The following is a 25423-nucleotide window of genomic DNA, read 5'->3' on the forward strand; positions in this document are numbered from 1 at the left end:
CTCCCCTCCCCCCCCCAGTTTTTCCACCCTTCCATAGCTTGTTGCTGGATTTGGCTTGGCTAAGTGGTGTAAAAGATAAATTGAAGAGGAACAACGAGGTCATTGTTCTGGAACAAAAGCTTGGACTTGGGTGGGACAGTGAATCAGAGTTAAGTGTTCATATAATTTTATTTTGGCAAGCTTTCCTCATAGAATTATAGGCTAAGGTGACATAGATAATGGGTTCTCTTGATCTCAGATTGGGAATCTCAAAGATCATCTGCTTTATGAAGTTTCCATCATTTGAGGCAGAAACGTCACAAATATATAAACAGAAACATAGAATCTTGTCCTTTAGATTTGGGAAGGCATCCTTGATTCAAACAGCTTTTTCATGATTTAGTGTCTGTCAATAGCCCAAATTTAAGGATGCTCACCTCTGAGGCTCCCACTAATGCAGCTCCCATCTGAAATACACTGGAATCTACTTATAATAAATACAGGTATGATGAAAAAATTCTTTATAATAAAGTAAAATAAAAGCCTATGTCTGTTCAGTGCTATGCAGTGGGTTTAATGGTGTTACTTTGCAGAGGGTTTTCTGGAATGCAATAAAGGTCCAGGAAATTCCCCTAAACTGAAGAGCTGATAAACACCTCATCTATGCCCACAGTCATGAGATGAAAGCAAAACCACTGGCCAGTTTCCTAGAAGCTCTGTGATAAAGTAAATAAAGCACTTACTACTTCTCTTTTTAAATTCAAAAGTGAAAAGGGGAGATTTCTAGTATAATATTAATTATATTATAATATAGAATGAAGTGGAGCTATTCCCTGTCTCTCTGAATAGAAAAAGTCCTGCTGATAGTAAAGCCAACTATGAAGGAAAAAAACTCTTGGTGGGGGAAGACCTTAAACTTTCTCCTCACCCCCAAGAAAAACCTAATAGAGCTGAAGCTACAGGCCACCATTTTTTTATTAATACATATGAACTGCACTTATGAATTGTAATTGTATACAGGGAGTGTGGCCTTCCCTAATGCTTTTGATGGTAGATAACTGCTTTCACTAGAAATTCCAGATAAATAGCTGGTTTGGAAGGAGAGAAGCTCTGAGAAAGCCCAGGAATCAGGACAGGATGATGACTGGACTTGGAGTGGGAGATTTTGGGGCAGGGAAAACCTCAGGCTTGGCCTTGTGCTGGAGTTGCCCTTCTTGGGAAAGAAGGTAACAACATGGCGTTCCAGGAGAGCCTGTTGCCAGCACTGGATCAATTGCATCAAGGGGATTCCAGATAGTTCCTCAAGAAGGCTTTCCCAATGGTGAGGGGAGAGGTGGTAGCACTGTGGGAATGGGTGTTTGAAGTTTTTAGCTGCTACTGGCAGGACAACCATACGCCCTGTTCCTCACTTCTTCCCTCCATAGGCAGTTGCAACAGCCTGGTTTCTAGGATACGTTGAGTTTGCTGCAAAAGTATATAGGAGTTTTGGTGTCTGATATACAAGTGTGCCAAGTCATTAGAAGCATCTGAACCATGCTCCTGGACAAGACAAGCTGGACTTCTATCACTGTTAAAGCATCTTCCCTGAAGAAGTTATGTCTGTATGTGTTACATAGACATATACTAAGTATGGAAATACCAAATGGGCTGAAAATAGGTGAATAGTTGAATAGGGTGCTCTGCAGATGCTTTCAAATATCTGTCTATACCATGTGACTTGGATTCTGCCTAGCTTTATTAAAGTAGTAAAAAAAAGATTGTGTCTTAAAAAACAAACAAACAAACCCCACCACTATTACAGAAAGTATTAGTGCTTGAATTATATGTTGGTTTACACTGCTTCTATTACTTTAAAAATCTCAGATGTAATGGTAATGGACAGTGATTTGGTAGTTAATATGGGGTCAAAAGACACTCTAACTGGTTAGCAAGCACTAATCAGAGAACAACCGTCTACTTAAAATGCCCATATAATATATGTAACATTATTGTATAGCTACACATGATGCAACATGGGTTGTGGAGTTTTATGCAACTAGTGTTTTACTTTCTTTTTATTAAGTGCAGCTAATGTCCTAACGGCAGTTCAATTGCTTCTACCACTTTCAAAGTGTTACTAATTAAAGACATATTTGAAGCACAGCAAATCAAAGCCTAACTATAGTAAAAGCTGGACTATCCACATATGGTGTGCAAGATGGGTGTACAAATAAGACAGCAGATTTGCTGAATGCCCCCAATATGGGTGTAGACATCCATCCTGTCAATATTTGGTTAAAGACTATTTGCTTTTAGTAGTGAATGTAAGTTGAACTCCATTCTTGTTAAAGAAGTGGTGGGAGAATACTGTAGACTCTTGTTCTACTCTTGCTCAAGGGAAGTAGAAGATGTTGAGACGTCTTGGTTCAGCAAAGATGCAGCACAAGGTATTTGCACTGTAGGAAAGTGAGAGAGAGAAAAAAATCTGTTAACACATCTTTGTACCTGCAAAATCATGGGAAAGAAAACTTTTTGAAGCCATCTGTCTTTTGGGATAGTAGAAAAGACAGTGTTGAACACAAAATATCCTCTTTTCACTGCTCATTAATCCCTCCTGGTAGATATAGGTTACATGGATGTAAAATCAGCAGGATTAGAGTAACCAAATCGAAGTGTACTTGTGTGAGATAGTGCTGGTCCAGAAGAGCATTATGATTGTTGTCCCTTCCTTCATTTCTGTTCCTCACTGCTTTTTTGTTGTGGCATTAAACATTCAGCTCACTTTAGACACCTTTCTTTTCATCATCGATTTAATATAATGGTAATTAGCAAATAGTTATACAGTGTCCGTAATACTTTTATTTGGTTTTGCACAATTCATACATTGTGGTTGAATAAATATATTGTGTTCCCTTTGCCATGTGTAATTCTTCTCCCCATTTAATGAGGTTCTATTTTTACTGTATTTCCTCCCTTGGACATGTCTCCACTGATGGCTGCATCATGGCTTCTAAAAGCAGGGGCAACTATGACTTAAAAATGGCAGTAGATTCACACCAACTTCCCATGAGGCCAGTGGCAAGGGAAGAGCAAACTCCTGTGGTGGAGGTGAGAAACTTAACTGGAAACCATGAGCAGAATCAAAATCCTCATGCATAAGGATGATGGTATCAGTGCCAAAGCATTTCTTCTCCCTGTTTTGTTGCTTTCATTCTTTAGGATTTTACTTTGGCCTCTGCAGTCTAGCCTTCCTGTTATATTTAATACTGAGATATTTGGTAACAAAGGTGTTGATCTTGTTGGGAAACAAGCAAAGCAACCAGAACCATGGCAGTGTGCACTACAGCAGTTTCTTCTATGTTCAGCAGCTCATTGAAAACATGTAGCAATGTTTGGTGTTGCTTTGATTTAAGTTTCTATGTCCATGCTTGTACAGAGGAGAGTAACCTCAGGCATTAGAAGAACAATATTACTATGATGACTAATGAAAAAGGCCTTCGTTTATAATGGGGCATTGATTCTTCCCTATTCCTTCTGCATGAATGCATGCACCATACTCCATTTGCAAACTTATATTGGAAAAAACATTTTCTTCTAATAGTTGCTCTTTGTGCCCTCATTTTCATCTTTCCTGAAGATACTTTGCAGGAGCAGAATGTATTTAAATCCTTGCACTTCCAGAATTAACAAGAGCAGCACTCGGAGCAGGGCTGTGTTGCTGCAAAGGAGCAGGAAGGGTGGAAGGAGTCTCTGTGCTATAAACCTTGTGACTGTGTGCGTGGGATGGGCAAAGACTTATCGCTTACAAAGGAGATGAGAATTGTGGCTGTTTTCAGAAAAGCAGAGCAGGTTTTCAGGCTGAACCACTGCAATGGATCCCTTTAACTCTTGATTTGGATCTTGTATCCAATCCTGCTCACCGTTTTCCTTTAAGAAATATAAGCATACCCACCCCTATTCCCTGAATGAGCCTACCTGCTGTATGAAGGATGTAGATAAATAATAACAATTATCCACCTTGGTGCATTACTCTGACTTTGCCTGTGGCTTTTCCTTGGATGAGATTGAGCTGGATGACTTAATGGCAGCAGACAACAAGAGACTAAAGAGTTGCATTGTGGAGTAACTCATTTAGATGACTGACGAAATATATGTATCATTGAACTGATAGATTAAGAAAGGAAAAATCAGTGTTTTAGAGACACCATAAATGTATTTTTATAAACACAAAGTATGTTCATACAAAGTATGTAGTCTTTCTGTATTTATTTGTTTTTCTTTGTAGCGAAACAAATGCATGGCTCTCCTGTAAGCCTAAAAGCAGTATCTTTCTTCTTCACTATGTAATTTTTAATCTGAGTAGTAGGGAGTCTTATGAACCATTTTGAGCCAATGCTAATTTTATAAATTGCATTCCCTTTTCCACAATTCCCATGAAAAAGGTATTCAGCTAGATGAACACTCTTGGAAAATTTTAATAGGACCCTTGAAATCTGTCTGAATTCAGCTTCTTTAAAAAAAAATCTCTTTCTAATGGAAGCTGTGAAAGTATCAGAGATTCTTATGCCTTAGAGGCAATTTTTCTTCCATACGTAATGGTGCAACTCCGCTGTTATAATATATGGGTGTTTAAAATATTCTCTTTGTTAAATTCAAGCTCCTGCTTAGAATTATGTGAGTTGGGCTCTTTTTGTTTGTTTTGTGTGAGTTTTATTATTATTCTTGACCATTATTCATATAATTTTCATAGCACTTTCCCTTTGTTGTTTTTTTTTTTCCAGTCTTTTCCTGGCCCAAGTCTTGAAAGTGAAGATTTTAACATACCTCCTATTACTCCTCCGTCATTGCCTGACCACTCCCTGGTGCACTTGAATGAGATAGAGTCTGGGTACCACTCTCTGTGTCATCCCATGAACCACAATGGCCTCCTCCCATTCCACCCACAAAACATGGATCTACCTGAAATTACAGTTTCCAACATGCTTGGCCAAGATGGAACACTGCTTTCCAATTCCCTCTCTGTGGTAAGCATTTTCAGTCTTTCCCTTCTGTTCTGAGTTGCCAAATCGTGCAGATACAGACCTGTGTGAAAACCTCCAAGGGGGCAGTTCCTGCACCACCCAAGTCTTGGAGCGAGCTGGCCTGACTCTGGATTTTACATCATGTTCCCTATATCAAATCCCCCCTCGACCGAAGTCAGGAGGTGTTTTACAGTTGAATTCCTCAAAGCCAGAGTGTTACCCTCCACCTTCATTAGAATTACTTCCACTCTATGTGGATGTAAATAATGGCAAAAGGAGGCTCAAGGCTTTGACTTCTGCTGGAGCAGGGTTTGGATTCAGATGGCTGTTGTTCTGTGTTTGTCTGATGAGGCTCTTTCAATTCTTATTTGCATGTTCTGAGAGATGTACAAAAATTTAATATCTCCTTTCTTGTTTACCGCAGTTTGGAAAACAGCAAATGTTATTTCTGATTCTAGGCCAAATCTTATAGCCTTTTTACAGTTCCCAGTCCTTAGCCAGCCAGAATCCAATTGAAATGACTGGACGTTTTGCTTATAAAGCCTGTCAGGTAGTCATTATGGCTGTAATCTTGGGAAGCTTGATATTATAAATCAGTTCTTTCAATGTTAAATTGCTTGCAAAAACTGCAGACCTACTTTACATGTTACATTTTCAAGTGGGCTCTACACATAATTAGTATACTTCTTGCATAGCAGCTCCAGACAAGATTATTTCATGTTGATGTACAATTCTAAGCCCAAGAGTCAAAAATCCCATGGAAGATGATGGGGCCTGGCATTGTTTGGGCTGCAGTGAACTTCAGGCACTCTGCCAGATGGGCCCAGGAACTGCAGATCTGTACAGCCAAAGCTGAAGATCTTCCACTCCTCAAGATTCAAGGGTCTGGGCTTCTCATTGAAGCCTCAGAGGCTTAGGGCCCTATGTCCCAGCTGAGTGGCTCTGTGCTCAGGAACTGAGGCTCTTTATGCTTCCAGTTTGCTACCTCCCCATCATATTACCTAAAAGAGATAAGTCAGTCCTGGGAACTGAGGCAGCATAGGGAGGTCTGGGGGCTGAGGGATCTCGGCTCAGCCCCCCATCAGGCCCTCAGAGCCAGGGGCCGTGGTGGCCAGAAAACAGTTAGTTTACAATAAAGATCTATCGTCTTGTCACAGGGCTCCATTGCAACTTAATTAAAATAAAGCTGTCATGTTTACAAGGAGCTCTTCAGTCCCTCTGAGAATGTCCAACAACCTGTACTGCAGAGGGGGGTTAGTCTTGGCTTCTTACATGCTGCTTACTTGCTACTGATTTACTACAGTGTTGCACGCTTTGTGTTTGAGGTGAGAATCTGACCCCAGGGTTATGTTCAATAGTGGGAGGAAGGAGAAGAGGCAAGTTTTCATAGAGAAACATACTTTGTGGAAATGTTTTGAATTTTACTTGCATTTTGACAAAGCTGATGGTGTGCATTAAAGAGCATGAGCTAAATCTTCTGTGGGGTTCTGAGAATCAGAATTATAAAAGGACGCTTGACACTCCACTCAAGACAAACAGTATTTCATTGAATTGACCTTTTTTGAGCTATGGCTACAACTCAAAACTATGTATTCTTTTAAGCTCTGATGTTCCACATTAACCTCTTGCAACAAACTCTGAACAAAGGGCCTTGAGAGTTTGTAGATCATCACAGTGAATTATTGCATTGAGGACAAATACAAAAAACCTGACTAATATGGCTAGGCAATTTTGCTATGGGGACTTAGTGCAGATCAGAAAAAATGAACTCAGAACTCAAGAAAATATGCATTAAATTTAAACAGTAATTTCTGAGGATTATTTCAATAAATAAAGCATGATCCTTGAAAGCATCATGGGCTAAGTCAACTGTTATTCCTTACTTGCATGCCACTTGCACACAAGAGGGCCTCTTAACCAGCAATATTTTTAACTCAGACTGGCTTGTCTGTGAAGAGGACTAAGCTACATTGCATGTTTGTACAACTGGTAGGATGTTAACACCACAGTTTTGTACAGTTCAAACACTGTTTAGCAGTGTCTTTCCTCTGACTTGAATTTGATGACTTGAGAGGAATTAACTTGAGGGAGATAATTTAATTCTTCAGTGAATTCAGTAACTTCTTCAGTGAACAGAATGGCCCCATTGTCCTTTTAGCTTTTCATTGATGAAGAAAGACAGAGGATTTTATAGAGTTCGCATTCTTTCCTTAGCTTTGAAGCTCTTTTTTTCACTCCAGAACCTTTTACATGTTTTCTTCAGTATGACTCTTTTCTTTTACTGTTACTCATCTCTAAGTTTCCTTTTTACTATCTCATCAAACTCTGATCCAAATACTTGCCTAAATCACTTTTATATAGCCTCACATAGAAATAATCTATAAGTTTCTTCAATCTATCTAAACCCTCAGTGCCATATAATTTCTAGTATATCAGCTACAGCTTATTGTATTTGGAAACAATGTATCTCGCTTAATTTTTCAGGGCATCAATGATTATTTTTAGAAAAATTATTCCTAGAAATAACTCTGTTGGCTGTTCTCTGTCCCTCATTAACATCACATCTTCAGCAAATTTTACTTATAGTGGGACAAATTCAGCTGCAGTGCAATGTGCATCTGACTGAATTTGGTCTATTTTATTTTTACTTTCAACATTCTTCCCATTAGCCAGTTTTTAATGCATGTTGGTATTTTAGCAATGATACCTTCATTTTTGTCTGTGTTAGAGTGAATAGTTTTCAGTTGATGTTTTTATAGACAAAACATTAATTAATGCTAGCCAGAAGAGAGAAAGGAAGCACAGAGAGCTCTGAAACAAAGTAGGAAAATTATTTGTACACTGACTGTAGCATTTTTCTTCCACCTCAACTACCAGGTGTTTTCAGATGACGATTTCTATGATTTTGGACAGATTGAAAATTGAGGATGTACCTCTCCTGAAACCACTTCAAAACTCCCCCCGATTAGAAGTCCTGGTTTCATACTGTGCAGCACTCTCTCCAAGCTGCAAATGAAATCCCTTTGAGTAAGGATTGCAGGATTTGCCCCAAGCTCTGTAAGAATTCTCCTCTGTGGAAGTGCTTAAACACACACAATAAGAGCCCACTACCAGCTCAGTGAATTCTTATTAGGGATCAGCTTCTTACTGCTTTTCACACTGTGGGAATTCTTTCTGAAAAATTTTACAATGCTGTGAGATGAAAATTTCCTGTTGTCATTTACTGTGCCTGATACTTAAATTTCAAATTAGCCTTCTTTGAAGTCTTTTTGATTGATTTAACTTCCTGTTGTACCCTCACTACTTAAAAAAAAAAAATCACTAAAATTTCTCTTTCTCATTATTCTACTGTCAGTTCATATATTAGCTTCTATGTTTGTGTATTTCTGTTTTCTGCTTGTGTGACATAGAAGCATATACACATGCACACTAATTTATACTGTGCTGTCACATATAGGTTTCTTTAGATGCCCATTACATATGGATATTGGGGGTTCTGAAGTCCACAGCACTTGTGCAGAATGTGACACACAGTGGTATGAACACACAGTGGTATGAACACACAGTCCAGCCCCAGAATGGTCAGCTAGATGTGGGAGCTCTCTGAAGTCCTCCTTCAAAATAGACATGACTTCTATCCCTGCTTCTTAAGTGGATTCAGTAAAATATAGATAGAGCTGTTAAAGGAAGATGTCCTGATGGTCCTGTAGGCATGTTTGTTTCTTTATAATGGAATAAAGATCCCTTCCTGATCCACTACATTTGAAGATAGCCCCGTGTAGGTTTGGTTCAGTTCCAGCTGGGGCTCGACCTGCCAGTGCTTCTCTGTTTGCATGAATTGTCCTGAAATATTCCAAGGACTGCAAGAAATACCCTTCTGACATTTGCAAACAAATATATATATACATCATCCCTATGAGAATGTGTGTTTATCTGTAAAAATGCTTTTGGATGTGTTCTATAGAATGAGTCTTACTGCATGTTCATTTTATCAAGAAGATTATAGACATTTCAGCTTCTTTAGTATAACCTATAGATGATTACTTTTTTCCCCAAGAACCCAGGGTTAAAAAATCACTGTGCTGTTTTTACATAGAGGGAAAAAAACCCTATTTTTGGAATGCTTTCATTTATAATCTTGTGCTGATCTTTTTGAAAATGTAGTTCATGATGATATACTGTAGAAAATTTACAAGAAAGAAATGAAAGAGATTCTAGTTTCTTGAAATGCTTCAAATTTCTGGGTTTGAAGTTTAAAGTAGAAAATATGTTAAAAGGCAATAAAATCAGGGGATTTATTTCCCAAATGCTCTATTGGTGCTGGCAACAAAAGCTAGCATAACGTATATACTGAGGGTTTATTGTCATTTTTAGTATACAGTCAAGGCACACTTTGAATTCAAAGGCTACTGTACAACTGTTTTGACAACCACCACATCGGTAGGTAATGTGCAGGACATATGAAACTGAAGCAAAAAAGTTTCTTTAGGTCTATAGGGAGTGCAGTACATCAATGAATTCAGATATATTAGAGCAGCATGAATTTCTAATATGTTGCTTTATGGAAAAGACCACTGGCATATTGAATAATGCTGCTTTCAAAGCAGACCAGAAAATGTGATTACAGACAATTCCATTGCTGTTTTTAAAATAAATATTTTCAAAATCTTGAGGTATTTTACTTCATGTAATGCATAAAATACGTAGGAGTGGACTAGAGCTAAAGATCTTCTAGGACACCGAAGAGTAGATGATGTCAGCTAGAATTATTCAGATGTGGAATAATAGAAGTATTAGTTCAAAATAAAATGCATGTCACAAAGGCCCATGTCCTTATGTAAAAAAAAAAAAAAAAAAAAAAAGGCAATAAAAAGCTTTTTTTTTTTTCAGACTTTGACAGAGGAATAAAGGCAATGAATAATTATTTAACATTATGCCCCAATTCATCAAAGCCCGAACAATTACATTATACTTTTTCATGAATTATATTTTTTAGATATGCAGCCCATGAGACAGTAATATCTTAAACAAAATATAGCACTGTATAACAGGAAAGAAAGCAGACAGCTGCTTCTTTGTTTCATTTTTCATCTTAGGTAGAATGAAGCTAGTATTTCTTATTCACAGTACGACTGCTAATAAATCCAATACAGGAGGTTGTTGTTGTTGTAGCTCGGATGGATTTAAGATACTTTGTTTTACCAGTTTTGTACATATTAGTTTAAATTCAGTATTCATGACTCATCTTGAAGCTGACCTATATGGTTGATTTTTTTTGGCATCTTTAAGTGCAAACTACTGCACCAAACAGAATTTTTTTTATTTCTGATGAACATGATGAATAACTTTCATAACAACACAAAAGATTTGCCCCTTCTAACCTAAGTGCTGAGATTTGAATCATGCTTGGATACTTTTTTCTAGCTTGTCTTGTATGCCAATGATAGAAGACGCTTTGAGGCTTTGGTGAATACTTCACGTTTGTGCCTCATTACCAGGCTCTGGTCTTCAGTTTACATCAAAATTTACTGTTATGCTATACAGACCGGCTGCTACCCCAAATTTTATTGCAGTGAATTATTGCCATCAGAACCATCAAATCATAAAGCCAAGGTCATGGAACATCTTGTGTTAAAGTGTATATTTTTTTAATCTTATTAAGCAACTGGTATTCTTTCAGGATATCTTTCTTTTCCTTAAAAAACAAACAAAACACCATATTTTACAAGCTGGATTTTCTCACTGAAATAAGCCTTGTATGGCAAAAGGTTACAATAGTTAGTGTATTTTTTTTCAAACAACCTAACCGTAGGGATACACAGCCAAATCTTCAGCTGATGTCAGCTGGCATAACTTTATTGTCTTTGGTAGAATTATGATGATTTATTCCATCAAGGTCTCTGGGACATCATATTTATCTTTCCTTACTTCTGGTGTCTGGTTCATTCTTTTGTCATCAGAAAGACAACAGAAATAATATGTAGAGGAGCTGATTAACATGTAAATTGATCAAGATTTTATAAATACCTGCATATTGTGTATCTGCTTGCAGAAGGCTCTTCACCATGCTACAAAACAAGCATTAAAACATCTGATGTCTAGAAATTACAGCTGTATAGAATCAGACTGGAAACAAACCATACATTTTTAACAGTGATAGAGATGTTCCATTTAGATAATATAGTATGGGATGTGGTTGGTTTTCTGTACCTGAGGACTGAAATCAAGATGGGACATCTCTCAAAAAGATGTGTGCTATCTAGGACTGGTCTAATGACACCCGCACTACTGCAGGGGGCCCAGAACCTTCCTGTGGGTGACATTGTCCCTTGGGGGCTCTTGGCAGTAAACATTAATCCATGCAGACATGGTAGGGGGAACATTGCTGGTAGCACCTGGGCTGGCAGCACCTCAATTGGTAGCACCTCTACTGTTTTTCTCTCCCAAGAGAAAATCAGCAGAGTGGAAGAAAGCAGCTGAGCGTGTGAGCTGCTGATGGACTTCACCTTCTCGAGGTCAACTAGGACTAGAATTGCTCTGAGAATATTTGTGGCTAGTGCTCTTCATGAACTTAGCTTTTTTGCTGGTCTTAAAGTGTCTGGTAAGGCTATACTTTCTGTCTGTAAGTACTAAGAAGTTATCTTAAAGCAAGTAAATATTTGCCCATTACTGTAGGAAAATATTTGTACACAAATGACCAGAACTCTTTTTAGAATAATTCCAGGTCTCATTTTTGAAATTGCCAATGAAGCTGTTGATTTACTGTCCTTTGGGAAATGCAGCATTCTGTTTATTTGAGTGCGGTTCTTGAGACTCCATGTGGCTCACATATTTCACAAATTCAGTAGAAAAACAACTTCAGTATAATTTCAAGAAGGAATAATAATTTATTTGCTACATGAAAAAGTGAGAGAAAAATGTGTAGCAGTATTCATTATTGTTTCTTAGATTTTAACCAGATAGACACAGGCTAAGACATGATGAATGTGGCACGGAGAGAAATCCTTCACTTGCGGGTGGTAGATTATACAATGCCTCACATGTGAAGTACTCACAGGAGTGATTAATGCATAAGCAGCATCATAGCTGCAAGTGTCAAACAAAACAGATAATAGAGTATGCAAATAGAGAAAACATAACTCTCAGAAAATGTCAGAAATTCAGGAGTTTCAGCAGCAGAGATTGTTGACTTTAATCTGCTGCTTTTAACATTGCATGTACTTGTCGAGAACAGCAAGATAATGAAATGTTTGTGAAGAGTCAGTCTTTGGCAAAGAAAATCTTAGTGATCTTAAGGCCTGTAGATGGAATAGAAGTGAAATATCTTTCTCAAAAACTGTGAAGATGCTTTTGTGAAAACAAAAAGGAAGAAGAAGCCCACAGTGCAGATGAAAGGGAGAGTTTTTTGCATCAGTTGGAGTAGCCTTTCCTTCCACCTATTTCATTATTTAAATGTATGCATTTGTATTTGTTGAAAGTTGAAAGGAGTTGAGAAAACTGCACACCCTTCATGGAGATGTACTGCATTCCTCATTTCGTCCTGTCTTGTTCAGGGAGTAGAAAGATGAGTTGTATGGACAAGACTGGTTCCACTATGGTGTCCACTATCTTAACTCAAGCTGCCATTTGCCTGCTGGAAGTTCAGATGTGCTGCATGACTCTGCTGAAGGTTGGGACACCAACAGCCCAGAGCTTCATGGTGGTGTTAACTGCTATAACAGAGTGTGAATTCTCCTTGTCTAGTCTTGCCTATGTGGAGTCATAGATATTTAGCAAATTTTAAATTCACTGCAGGAGCAAAAAGACTTCATTGGCTTTCTCAATTTTTCTGAGTTGAAGAAATTTAAAAGGTCCAATTAATAGTCTCAAACATGTTTTATCTGTTCTAATGGTTTTACAGAGCTTTAAGTATCATTGTTTCAGTTTTCCACTGACTTTTTTCAGCAGGAAGTATATTACTGAGGGAAGAAGAAATTCTACTTGGTAGTGGTTTGAGGTTTGGAGAAATAATCATCAGTAAAAAATAACTTATTTCTTATTTTTATGTCTTGTTCCTTCTCAAGGCAATTAAGAAATGCTAGAAGTGTAAGGATGTCTAGTCCTGCCCTGGTGTTTTCAATAACATAAAGATTCATTTAAGATTGATGTATGCCTCTGTTTTTTTCCCCCTTCATTTATACAAAGTGTGTACAGACACACTATGTAAATATAATGTAAATGCCCTTTCTCATTTTGGGACTCCCTGGGGATAGTGTGTAAACCCTTAACCTCCACTGCTAGTGTAATGCTGTACTTCAACCACATCTGCAACTTAGGAACTCATTTCTGTAGCCTCACTCACACACCTTTAGATTGCATTTATGGCATGCTGTACATGCTGCTACCTCTACATTTGGACAATAAATATATGAAAATGAATGTTCTTAATTCATTTTCTGTGCATATCATAAATTGATAGTTACAAAAAAAAAAGGACTTAAAGTGTCTTGTGGCATCAAGAAACCTTACAGAGTGAGGAACACCTCTGAGGCAAGCTCGTGCATATCATTCAGTTACAAAACCCACAAAAATTAACCCTTTCTGTCTGAAGTCAGGTGCACATAGGCATTAGAGTTCATCTTACATATTATCAGTGTGTGCCCAACGTTCTTATTTCAACCAACCTGCAGGGGAGAACAAGAGACAAAGGAGATGTTACGGGCAGTGACATGGCACTCCTTGTTTCTGCCCCAATCTGGAGGCAATGTGAGCTGCAGTGCTCAGGCTACATACATACATATACATGGATACACATATATATGAACATATCTATGTATATGTGTGTATGTAAGTGTGTATCACACTGTTGATCACTGAAGCCCTCTGCTGGAAAGGAAACGTAAAAGACAGGATGTAGGAACTGCAAGATCCCCCTTCCCCCCAGGTGTGGATCCACATTGTTCATTAAACAGTGACTGAAACTATAGCAACTTTATATGATGGGCACCTTTGCTACCTGAGTTAAAGGTAGTAGCCTAGTTGCTAAGGTGAGGAATGGCACACCTAATGGATAGGAAGATGAGGCTACTCTGTATCACATCTTCGAAATTCCACTTCCTGGCAGTGGTGATATTGGGCTACAGGCACCTTCCCTTCATCCTTACGAATGTTTTATTAACTGCAAAAGTGGTTGAAATTAGATGGTTTTGTCCTTTAGCAAAAAACCCCTGTGCATGGAGGATTTACAGGATCAGGCTGTTGATGAGAATGCAACACTGTTTTTTAGTCAGAGATGGGACTTCCTTCTTATACACTATAAGATTACCTTTATTCATACATAAATAATTTCAGAGATTAACTTCAGTTTCCTACATATGCCCTAATACTCAAGTGTTGGATCTCAGCTAAATGAATTTTATTACACTCCCCTTTCTTATGAAGTAGTATAAAAAGTGTTTAGTGCAATACACTTAGTTCTGATCTGCATATTAAGTGCAGCTTAAGTTGCTTGGCAAAAAGAGTACAGTATAAAATAACCACTGGCAAAACTTTTAAAAGTTTTTTTTTTTTTCTGGGAAAAATAAACCACAGTATTGGAAAACTGAAGTGAGGGCCACTCTGTTCTTCTGCAGCACCTTTATTGTTTCTTGAAGTGCTTTGTAGTGTCTAATTAGCTAAGAAGGTAAGGTACTAATAATGGTATAAATAGATATTTGGAATATCAGCCCCTCATATCTGTCAAGTACTGTAGTGTAGAACAGAAATACATTTACTTTATTAAAAACACAATAAAATATAATTCACAATATACAAGTAGAGATGAGTCTCAAGTTGAAAAAGGCTGAAAGAGCAAGAAATCAAGGTAGAAGAAGATGACTCTATATTGTGGGACCGCTAATAATGAAGGTATTGCCAGGAGCTGATTTTATGTCTGTTGGTTGGTAATGTAAAGGTGGGCAGCAGTGTGGTGAGAGACAACTTTCAATATTAGAACTAGCAGAAGTCCTCAAATGTAATAAAGGCAGGAATTAACTGCCACATGTCACACATCTAATATAAAGCAATTTTGGTGACTGCATGTAATTGACAACTGAGATCTTTAAACTATGATGCAACCTGGAAGTGATACAGCAGCCTTACTTAGGAGCCATGGGAAAGATGCAAGGATTGTTTCACTTGCCCTTGAAACTCAGTTGGCTCTCAGAAGTGAAGTATCTCTTTAACCGCAGAATCTGATGCTTTGCTGCCCCAGACTCTCAGTTCAAGACTTTATGGCCCAGTTGCAGAGCATACGTGTTTCTTTTCCCTCGCCATCGACTTTCGTGAATGCATGGAGATAAAAACACCTGAAAAGAAAGTTCTCTGCCCAGGGCATGTAATTTTAATTGTGACAGGCACGATTGCACTAACTTCATTGTTTGTGGTCTCTGCCTCTGAACAGCATTTTAGGAGCTCTGTGACTTGCTGAAAATCTCAGTGGGCTTTTCAGAAACATTCTGGCCTCATGTTGATCCTGTCCAGCTGTAGGGGCTTTCCCAGAGTTCCAACAGAGATCATCCCATAGCAGATGCTTTTGTTTGTTGGAAAACTGTGAAAATTTAGATTTTAGATTATATCAGATTAAGGGTGTGTCAACGAAAGTGTTTGTCAATAATGATCCACGCTGCCATCATAATTTGGAAATGGCTTGCTTTGTAATGTCAGTGTGCTATTTTGAAACATTTGTTATCATCTTGATTATAATTAAAAACAGGATAGCAAAACTGCGCTACAGGAAAAAAGTTACATGAGTAACCTGACCTCTTGTATCCTGGCTCAGTGCAGCTTTAATGCTTTGTTACTTACCAAATTACAGAGTTTGGTTCAGAAGGAGCCCTAAGGTCTCTCCTTTAGTCTAGTCCAAGGGAGGAATTTAAAAGGTCATCTCTCAAAAGTGGGTTATGCTATATGTTTGTCATTTCTGACAGTTGTTTGTCTAACTTATTTTTTAGACAATTCCTCTAGAGTGGCAACTGCACAGACTCCTCAAGCAAACTCTGGGTACAGGTCCTCAACCTTAAAAATTCACCTGTCTATTGTATATGTAAAACCCAGCAGTCAGTGGAGGTTACTGCAGATCATTGGATCGTTTCAGCTGTCTTTTATTTATTTTTATTTTTAAAGTGTCCTAATATATGTATATATTTATCTTTATAAAATGTGTATTTATCTAAGAATGAATGATAGGTAATAGATGTTGATGGAACACCTAGGAAATAAATATTCAAGAGGATGTACATTAACTGAGACTGTTTTGGTTCACAGCTGACTTGACCACTTAAGAAACAGTAGAAAAATAATCAGCTTTTCCCAAATCTTATTAGCATGTAATCATGATCCAGATTGTATTAGCTCATAATCTACACTGAACAAAATAAGTCTTCTTGAAGGTTCAGCTATAGTGTGTTATTTTATGAAATTGTTTATGTACATATTTTCAAGATTATATTTATCATCATCTATTACTTAGAAAGTTAGGGTGAAGGAATAAATGTTTATGATACTTCAGGGTTATCACTGCAGGTAATGGGATAAAAATAAGCAACCGGTGAAGGTTGGAAAAAAAACCCTGTAATGTCATCTGAATAGTCTGCCAGGTAGTGTTAAAGCACTGGAACATACACATATGGGAAAATCCTGCACTGGCTGGAAGATGGGCTGGATGATTTAATAGACCTTTCTTTGAGATGTAACTTCTATAACTGCTTGATACATACACTAGTGTTCAGACATTTGGACTCATTTCTTGTTTGTCTGGCAAATTGTGTCTTGTGAAAGGTCATAAATTACAGTAAATAGACTTTGTAGAAGATGAGCTACATGATATACTTGGAAAGAGTTTCTCAGCTGATATTCAAGGCATTAATGCCAAAGGAGAAAAAACCCAATAGAGTCCTAATCCAGAGGCTTTGCTGGAGTGCAGTTCTAGGAAAGTGCACTGCCATAAATAATATTTACATTGAATAGAGTCTTCTGTATTCTAACAATAACTTTGGATAGAAACGATAAATTAGACAAACAAATGTTACTTACTTAGAAGTTTTTCTTCCTGAGTTTCCAACAAAGAATTCACTGATGAAGGAGGGAGGGGGAGAAAGAGGGAAGGGGGAAAAAAGGAAAGCAAGCATTTATAAAAATGTTGATGTAGTTATAATTAGATCCATTTTAGAACCAAAAGTTTTATGCAGAAACTGACAGAAGGATACACAATAATTACAGTTTGCTGACAAGCTGAATAGAGTTTCCTTTTTTTATCTTATGGTTTTAGGAAACCAAACTGTAAATAAATATGCAGTTTGACAGATTGTAATTGCGATCAGCAAGGCATCTTTTCATTTAATCAGATGGTGTTATTAAAATGGGCTTACAATTAAACATTTTATAATGTGACGTAGATCTCTATTAAAATTCTCCAGCAAACAGTAATTTGCATTTGATGCTTCTGCAACCCATTTCTATTTGCAGAAACGTTATTGGCTGTGACCTTCCAATGGTTAGGTCTCAGTTTGCTGCTCTCCTCCAACTGTGATAAATTATATTAAGTATCCTCTTTCTTTACTTCACAGTGAAGCTTAAAATATTAATTTTGCATTCTTTTATTATATTATGTTTGACCCTTGTCAAAACTGCAAGACTTTAGCCAAAGCTGGTTTGTACCAGAGGAGGTGGAATTTTTCTTAACTTTAGAAATGGTAGGTTGGATCAACACTAAGCATGTATCTGAGTCACAATTAAATGTTTCTAGAACAATAATGTGGCTTTTGATAGATATAAGTCGCATTCATCATATTACTGTGCCTAAGATATCATTCCAATTTAAGATGACACAAGGCCTTGGATTTTTTGCTGTCTTTCTAGAGATGTGATCAAGAGATTCCAAGAAACGTAACAGTGTGTTTTTCTGGAAGACTTTGAAGCATGGCTACTATGATTCCACATCTGTTATTCCCACATGGAAGGCCACTATTTGCTCCCCTAGTTTTGGCAACCTGAGTAGGAGAATATGAACAGTCAAAAGTGATTCAGTGTTCTGCCTTGTAAGACTTTTCCAGGCTGTAGCTACTCACTGGGATCACTATCCTCTAGGCAACAGACATGTGAAAAGGAAAGGGATGGTAAATGGTACATAGAAAAAAAAAAAAAAAAGTAACTAGTTTCCCTCCAAAGCTAATTGTATTTTTCCCAAAATAAATGAAATGCAAACCTGAATCTAATGTTCGAAGCAAGGAAAAACTAATTCACATCTTATCTGCATATACCTGCTTTCTTAAGAACACATGACCTGGTATACACCAGTGTGAAAGAGAAGATAAAAAGGATCAGAAATGCAGGTTGAACCCATAGAAACAAATCCATCTTAGGGTTTTGTAGTGCCATCCATCACTGAAAGTATCTGAGTACTCTATCTTACCTTATAATGTCTTTACTATGTATTCGCAAAATACAAAGTTAATTGTGAAATCGTATTCATGCTGGTACTCCTTGGCTGGTTTAAGGAAATATTTCTCAAGGGGAGAGAAGGCCCTAAACAATGAGGAGGGAAATGCACATAATATTCATTATTTGCATTCAGCTGAAACCTGAGGTTTGTTTTAATAATACAGAGAGATGCCTGATCTAGCATACATGTATCTGTCTTTGAATGTCATGAATTTTAAAAAGATGCAAGTTGCACAGGTTATATGGTTTCTTTATTGTGTTTTTTGCATTTTCAATTGTGTACCATATATTTGCTTACCACTGGGCGTTACAATCAAGCCTGTTTGATTACTTTCAATTTATACCATAGGATTTTGTCACTCTTGCTGAAAATTTCAAGACATTTTACTCCAGACTCATTCTTTTTTTTCCCCCCTCAGATTTATTTACTACCTTTAGAAGTAGAAAAGTCCAATTTCAATCATGTTAGAAATAGCTCATTTTAGACAAGTACGTGCTGCTCTGCTTACAAAACATATATGAGTGGAATATGCAATTACCACAACTCAGTTTCCTGCCACAGAAACATTTCAGCATTATAGCATTACAGAAATAGAATGACATGCATAATGAAAGATTTCAAGATTCACCCAAGGCATTTATTCTCTTCACCTTAATGTTCTCAGCAGTAGCAGAGTATCCATTAAAAGGTACGATGAATTATGGTTGCTTAGCAACCGCGAGGAGCTTGTAGCAGCACCAAAGAATGAAATGGCTGGTTGATAAAATGAATTTTCTCTGAGCATTAGCCTGTTGAAACTGCCTTTTCTTGTGGAACATAAAGTGCATTTATTTGTCTCATGCATTTTTTATTAGAAAATTATTTGAGTTCCAGAGACTTGAATCGTTTTGCTACAGGAGATATTTGATTTTAATGTGTTGTACTAAAATAAGTAATAAAAGACATTTTCTTCAAAGTAAAGACACCAAACAAACCCAGGTATCTCCTTTTGAAGTCAAGAATAAAATCTTATATAAGGTATGTCATTACTTGTTTCTAATTAAGAGTAACATCAGCTAGGACTTTAACTTAAATTTTACCTTTGAAGGCAAGTTGGAAACAACCAATATGCAGCGAATAAAAGAGGAGAGATTTGGAACTGATATCATGGATTCATCATGAGTGAAATAAGCCTGCCTTCTCTCTCCACACATGCTATGGTAGCACATTCATACCTGACCTGTCTGCTGTTTCTGTGCTAACGTTCATTGTAGGCTTCCATCCAACAGTGAGGAGATGTTTAATTTTTCACTGATACTCTCCAGGCATTCAACGGCAGCCAGAGTTGGACGAGCATTTTTGGCAGAGGTTTTTGTTGGCAAATGCCAGAACAGCAAAACCAAAGTTGAGGCAGGGGGAACACATCAGTTGTGATTAATCTTTTATTGGCAATATCTTCTGAGAATAAGGGCTGTTTGATCAGGACGTGAGACAAAGGGAGAGCAAAGAGAGGAGTGAGAGACTTGCCCATTACAGAATATCTGGAACATCCATCTGAATGTATAAGACCAAAGCTTAGCATCTTACACAAGCATTATTTAGAGCAAGAAGTTAACTTTCGGGGTTTTTAAGCCATAAGAATACCCAAATGCTTACTTAATATTAATCTACAGTCTTTTAGTCTTGTGAGAATTAGGACAGTGACATAATAGTTCTTATACAATAAAATAAAGATCTTTTGAAAGGCTTCAGACCTTACTCTACTGATGAAGACACTTTCATTGAACACCTGTTGAACACCTGGGTGAGAAGCAACAATAACCCTGCTGCTGCCCAGTGAATCAGAAGATCATGCTCTGCCAAGAGTGGTGTCCTGGGGTCTGTGTGAATAGCAAGTCCTTGGTGCAACCCGGAGCCTCTGATGGATTTTCTGGCAGAGCTCACAAGGTTGCGTGCAGGCAATTTGCACAGTGAGCCTGCACGGCAGCTGAGAGGAATGGCCAGAGAGCGAGGGGGATGGAGAAGTCTTTGGCTTAGAAGTCTTAAATTCTGGACTGGAACTAGAGTAAGAAAGAAAATCTGAAAATCAGCATGAGGTAAGATGCCTCGTATATGCACTACCTACCCGGCATGAAAGAATCAGAGTGAGATGGACTGGTAGCATTAAAAAAAGTTGAAGGGTGTTGCAGTGAACTGCCTGGTCATGGAAGTTTTAGACCTGTATTTCTGTGTCCAGCCCAATTCTGGTGATGCTGCTGAGTGTGCTGCTATTGACTGTCCTTGGTAAAGGGTGGGGCTGCTGCAGTTAATGTGATAGCAAAGATTGGCAGCCTAACAGAAAACAGATTTTATTTAAGTTGACAACATGGCAACATTTTTTACAGAGTGTTTTTTACTGCAAATTAAATGCCCTGGGAGATATATAACTAAAGGCAATAATAACTTTTTTGGACGAAAATATTATTCCGCTCAAGTGAAAATGAAAGAAAACTCGTATTAAGTGGTAAGATCTTGCCTCTTTAAAGTACGTGCTGATAATCAAACCTTAAAAGTGAAACACTGCTCATCTTCTACAAAGGTGCAAATTAAAATTCCAGAGAGAGCGGTTGACTGATTTGTTTAACAAAGAGTTTAATATAGCAGAATCCCACTTGAACATAAAACTATTACACTCACAATAATCCTGTCTAGCTGTTGGGAGATCCAAATTAAAACTCTCACTGATATTTGCTTAAATCTCATAAATTGCACAGAATTAGAGTATATTGAAGTTGTGTATTTACTGTGATCTTACTGTCTAATAGGTTTTTAACAATTTAAAATTATGACTGAAAATATGTATTTTCCCCTCAGATGATTCAAGTAGTGTATATTTTATTCCTGTATTCTAATTTAATACCCACGTGTTTATCAACTTACTAGTGTCAACATGACAAGACTGCATTGAATGCAGACTAAATGTTCCATTTAAACAGATAATTTATTTTGTTATTAGTATTAAGGTGTTATGAGGAGATCATTCAGTTGAAGCTGCTGGATTAATAATACTATTTCTGAAGGAGATATTTTCGTGCTCATTTACTATGATTCAGTTTTTCCATTCATACCTATAGAAGAACAGATGTTTGTTTCTTTTCTATTTGTGATTCCATTGATTTAGTAGCAAGATTACTTACTGTGTTCTGTTCCACTATCTTAGTATCCTCTGGAGGTTGTAATTTATGGATTTTTTTTGTATGACAATCTTAAAATTATACAGATAGATACCTGAAATTCATAGCAGTTTAGAAAAGGAATCACAGACCTACAGAACATCTCAAATGACTGGCAAGTATTTCAAAGTTAGGGCTTCTGACCACTTTTCTCTAGATCAGCTGCAGTGGTGTATTCAAATCTTTTGGGTTGAGTGGGCAAAGAGAGGTTTTAAGTTTGGTCTGTCAGTTTCCCCACATTTTAGTTAGAAGACATCACAGATGTTTACTTCAAAAAAGAGAAAAAATCTGTGGTGATAAAGTTAGGTTAAAAATGTGATAGATCAGTAACCTGAGATAGCCAGTAATTTTGCCAGGTTTTGATAATATGTTAAAAATAATCATAACATCCATGATGAAATATTTCTTTCACGAGACTGATCTAATAAAACAAGAATGTGCACACACCCACTAAGAAGAAATCATTATTCATGCTTTGTAGAAAAAGGTAGAGTTCCAGGTCTGCAGTTCTTGCTTACAGCTACATTATATAAGGAATTAGATTAATTTAATTTATGGAATGTACAGTTATGTCAGTTGGAGAAACACAGAGTCAATTCTATTTTTGCACCAAGAATTATTGAACTAGGAACTAACCACTCTTGCAAAGCCCCAGTCGCTGTAAAGCAGTGAGCAAAATGTAAGCAGCAGAGAAAGCTTATTTTATAAAATGCCTAGACATACATAGCAGCAAAAAAAAGGAATCAAAGTATACATTTGGATGCAAACCTAGCAACAGCCACAAAATTGTTGCAGTGCTTTGGTTATGGCGCTCTTCCAATACAACTTCTTATATCAGAGCAACAAGTCTAATGCATTTTTGTGTGAAAACAGGGTGTGATTTGACCAAATGCACTGATGTAGCCACTGTATACTTTTGTGTGTATCTGTCAAATGTGGAGCATGTTGCATAAGAGCACTCTATTTCTTAGAGCTGCCTGAATATATAATGTGCATAAGCCTCTTCAGAAACAAAGTCAATAAAGAGCTGTCTGGTTACATGTACTTTTGTATGACTTCTGGTTAACTCAAAAGCCCCAAATATGATATACAGAGCTCTGGAATATGGCGTAGGTTTGAGACACTCTCTGGGGAACCTTTATCTGCATATAGGGTCTTTTTTAATATGTGACAGTTTTATATCAAGGATAATGATATTTACAAAATAAGTAATCTAAATACAGTCAAACTCATAATGAGTGAACATGATTTATTCTGTTGAACTGTTTCACAGATCAAATTTTATAAATCTTTTTAGAAGATACATTAAAAAGGATATTGTTAATGCTTTCTGGTGTGTAATGTATCTGTTGATTAAAGAAGGCGGCACATCATTCTAGCTTTTCTGTTGACACATGCTACAGTCTGTTGGGAATGTCATAGCCAAGAAAAGCACCTTTTGATATTCTTTTCACTTTGCACAGGCATGCCAAGAAATGTTGCATTACTGCATTAGTAACCAGGAAACATCAGGAAATTCTGGGTAGCGATCAGAGAGGTAGTGAGTGCTTTTGGTAGCTAATACATATATACTGTTGTCCATAGTAAATGAAGAATCCTGTAAAAATTGTATTCAGTGTGATTCTTGCAAACATATATGCTTATTAAGGGTCTTAATACTTCCAGCTTTAGTCAAAGACAACTTTTTAGCCTATCATCTCTGCAATTGCTATTCAGGTTTATGCCAAGTCCTTTAAAATATTGACTAAAAAGACTAGTTGTAATGTAGCCATCAGAAAGAGACATATGGTAGATAAAAATGTGTAAACAAAATCTCAAGCCCGGTTGAGGGTATGGCTTAAAAACTGACAGAATGGCCAGAAACGGAGGCACAGAAAAAAACTGCTCATGGCACGTTTCAAAAAGCAGTTATTCCAAAACATCAAAAGTAGTTATGTGTGGCATAAGTTTAATATCCATTTGCCTACTGAGATATTTTGTTTCTTTTAAAATAGGGTTGGATTCTCATGTTTCAGTTTAGTATCAGACTGTATAGGTTGTGTGTTTATTTTGTGCATAAAATAACAATTATTTGTATAAGTTACAGGTGGAATTTTAGATAGATAGACATCCAGCTACTTGCTCATGTACATGCAGAGTATGAGAGCATCACAGTCAAACATTAATTTACAAGTTTAATGATAGAACTGAATTCTGCCTTCATATTAACATTACAGTCAGCAATAACATATATACATATCTGAGAGGAGATATAATCCCTTGGGTGCTAACAGAGAAGATCAAGTGAAAATCTGTCCTTTCCATTTAAACAAGTAAAAAAAACAGTGAAGAACATTTAGTGATAATATAAAGGGTGAATATTGGATCTTTCATGCTCGATTTCCCACCCCTGAATCTTCAGGTTTTCAAGTGTATGCAATCTGCAAAGCTACTTTTAGTTGAAAAATCATGTTAAGATGTTTTCAGAACAGGTATGTATCTCCCATCTTTAGACTTACTACCCACTGCACTGAATACAGGATGGGGAGAGGATGGGGACAGGATGGGGACAGAATGGAGACATGATGTCTCTGGTAAACTGCTGAAGGATCCTTCCATAGCATTTCCATTAAATCCACACAGTTCCTCTGACAGGGTCACAGTCCAAAACAAAGACAGGTGAAAGGGATTGATGAAAGAAGTCAACAGATTAAGGATTTAATGTCTGACAGATGAAGCTACTCATAGGTCTTCTAGGTCATGAATCAAACCCCGTTAAAATATTTGGAAAGGCTTGCAATGTTTCTGGTGGGTATGTCATTTGTGTAGGACCTTTTTTTGTGCACGGAAGTGCTCTTATTGTGGATTTTACAGTTGCTGGATAAATTTCTGTCTGTGCCTCAGTTTCTCTGTCTCAAATGGGGAAAAAAGGACGTTCATCTGCATTGCCCGTGCTTAGTGTTTGGAATGTGCAGTAAAATAGAGTGGTGGAATGAAAAATACAGTATGTAAAAAGTCATACGTACTTAAAAATCCTGAATTATGGATCCCTTGTACAAATAAATTACCTGGTTTACCTTTCTCATTGTTATTTTTTCCAGAGCAGATTGAGATAAATGTCTTTTCTCACTCAACCATCGCAGGTGCATATTCCACTTGGAGGGGGTGGTATTAAGCATCTGTATTAGATAGAGCACAAAGGGACAGAATTTTTCCCTTTGTAAGGAATGGACAATAAAAACATGCAAGTTTTTGTGATATATCCGTGTGGATCTGTGCTAGGCCATGTCTTGGTACATACCCATGCACTTCTGCTCTCTCATCTGTATGTGGCATCAAGAGGAGTGCTGGCTTAGGACAGAGCAACCAAAATCCTCCTCGTTGTTGGTGTGGCTCAGGAAGGGGGGCTACAGGTTTATAGCAGCAGCAGCACAGAGGACCACGTGGCAGTCAAAAATACCTGGGGAGAGGCATTGGGCTCAAACATGCTCATGAAGCAGAGCCTTCAAACTGCTTCATGATGGAGAACAGCATAGTGGTGGTCTGCGGTGGAGCACTGTGAGCAGCTGGAGGGCTGTCCAAAACAGGATAGTAATGCTGGTTTGAGACTCCTTGCTGATTCCAGAAGGTGTTGTGTTGGAGTATGTTTTCACATAACACATCATACATACGTCTGCTGGAGGAAGTAAACAGTTCTCTTAGGTCTAGGGAAGTCAGCTGCATTTCATTAGTCCTGGAGTTCTTACTTTTAGTTTTTCTTCCATCAGTAATATTTCCCTGTACCCCAGAAAGTTGCAGTAAGGAGCATGCATAGG

General features: G+C 37.5%; 1 protein-coding gene across 2 annotated transcripts in view; it reads left to right on the forward strand.

The window, feature by feature from the left end:
• The window catches only part of TOX (thymocyte selection associated high mobility group box), a 215752-nt gene that overhangs the window by 125106 nt on the left and 65223 nt on the right, over positions 1–25423 (forward strand). For both annotated transcript variants that reach the window (XM_065832876.2, XM_065832875.2), the window contains exon 3: positions 4740–4982. In XM_065832876.2, coding sequence (XP_065688948.1) covers positions 4740–4982 — 243 coding nt within the window. The remainder of the gene's footprint in view (positions 1–4739; positions 4983–25423) is intronic.

This window comes from Patagioenas fasciata, chromosome 2 (genome assembly GCF_037038585.1).
Source record: "Patagioenas fasciata isolate bPatFas1 chromosome 2, bPatFas1.hap1, whole genome shotgun sequence".
In the NCBI taxonomy this organism is placed as follows: Eukaryota; Metazoa; Chordata; class Aves; order Columbiformes; family Columbidae; genus Patagioenas; species Patagioenas fasciata.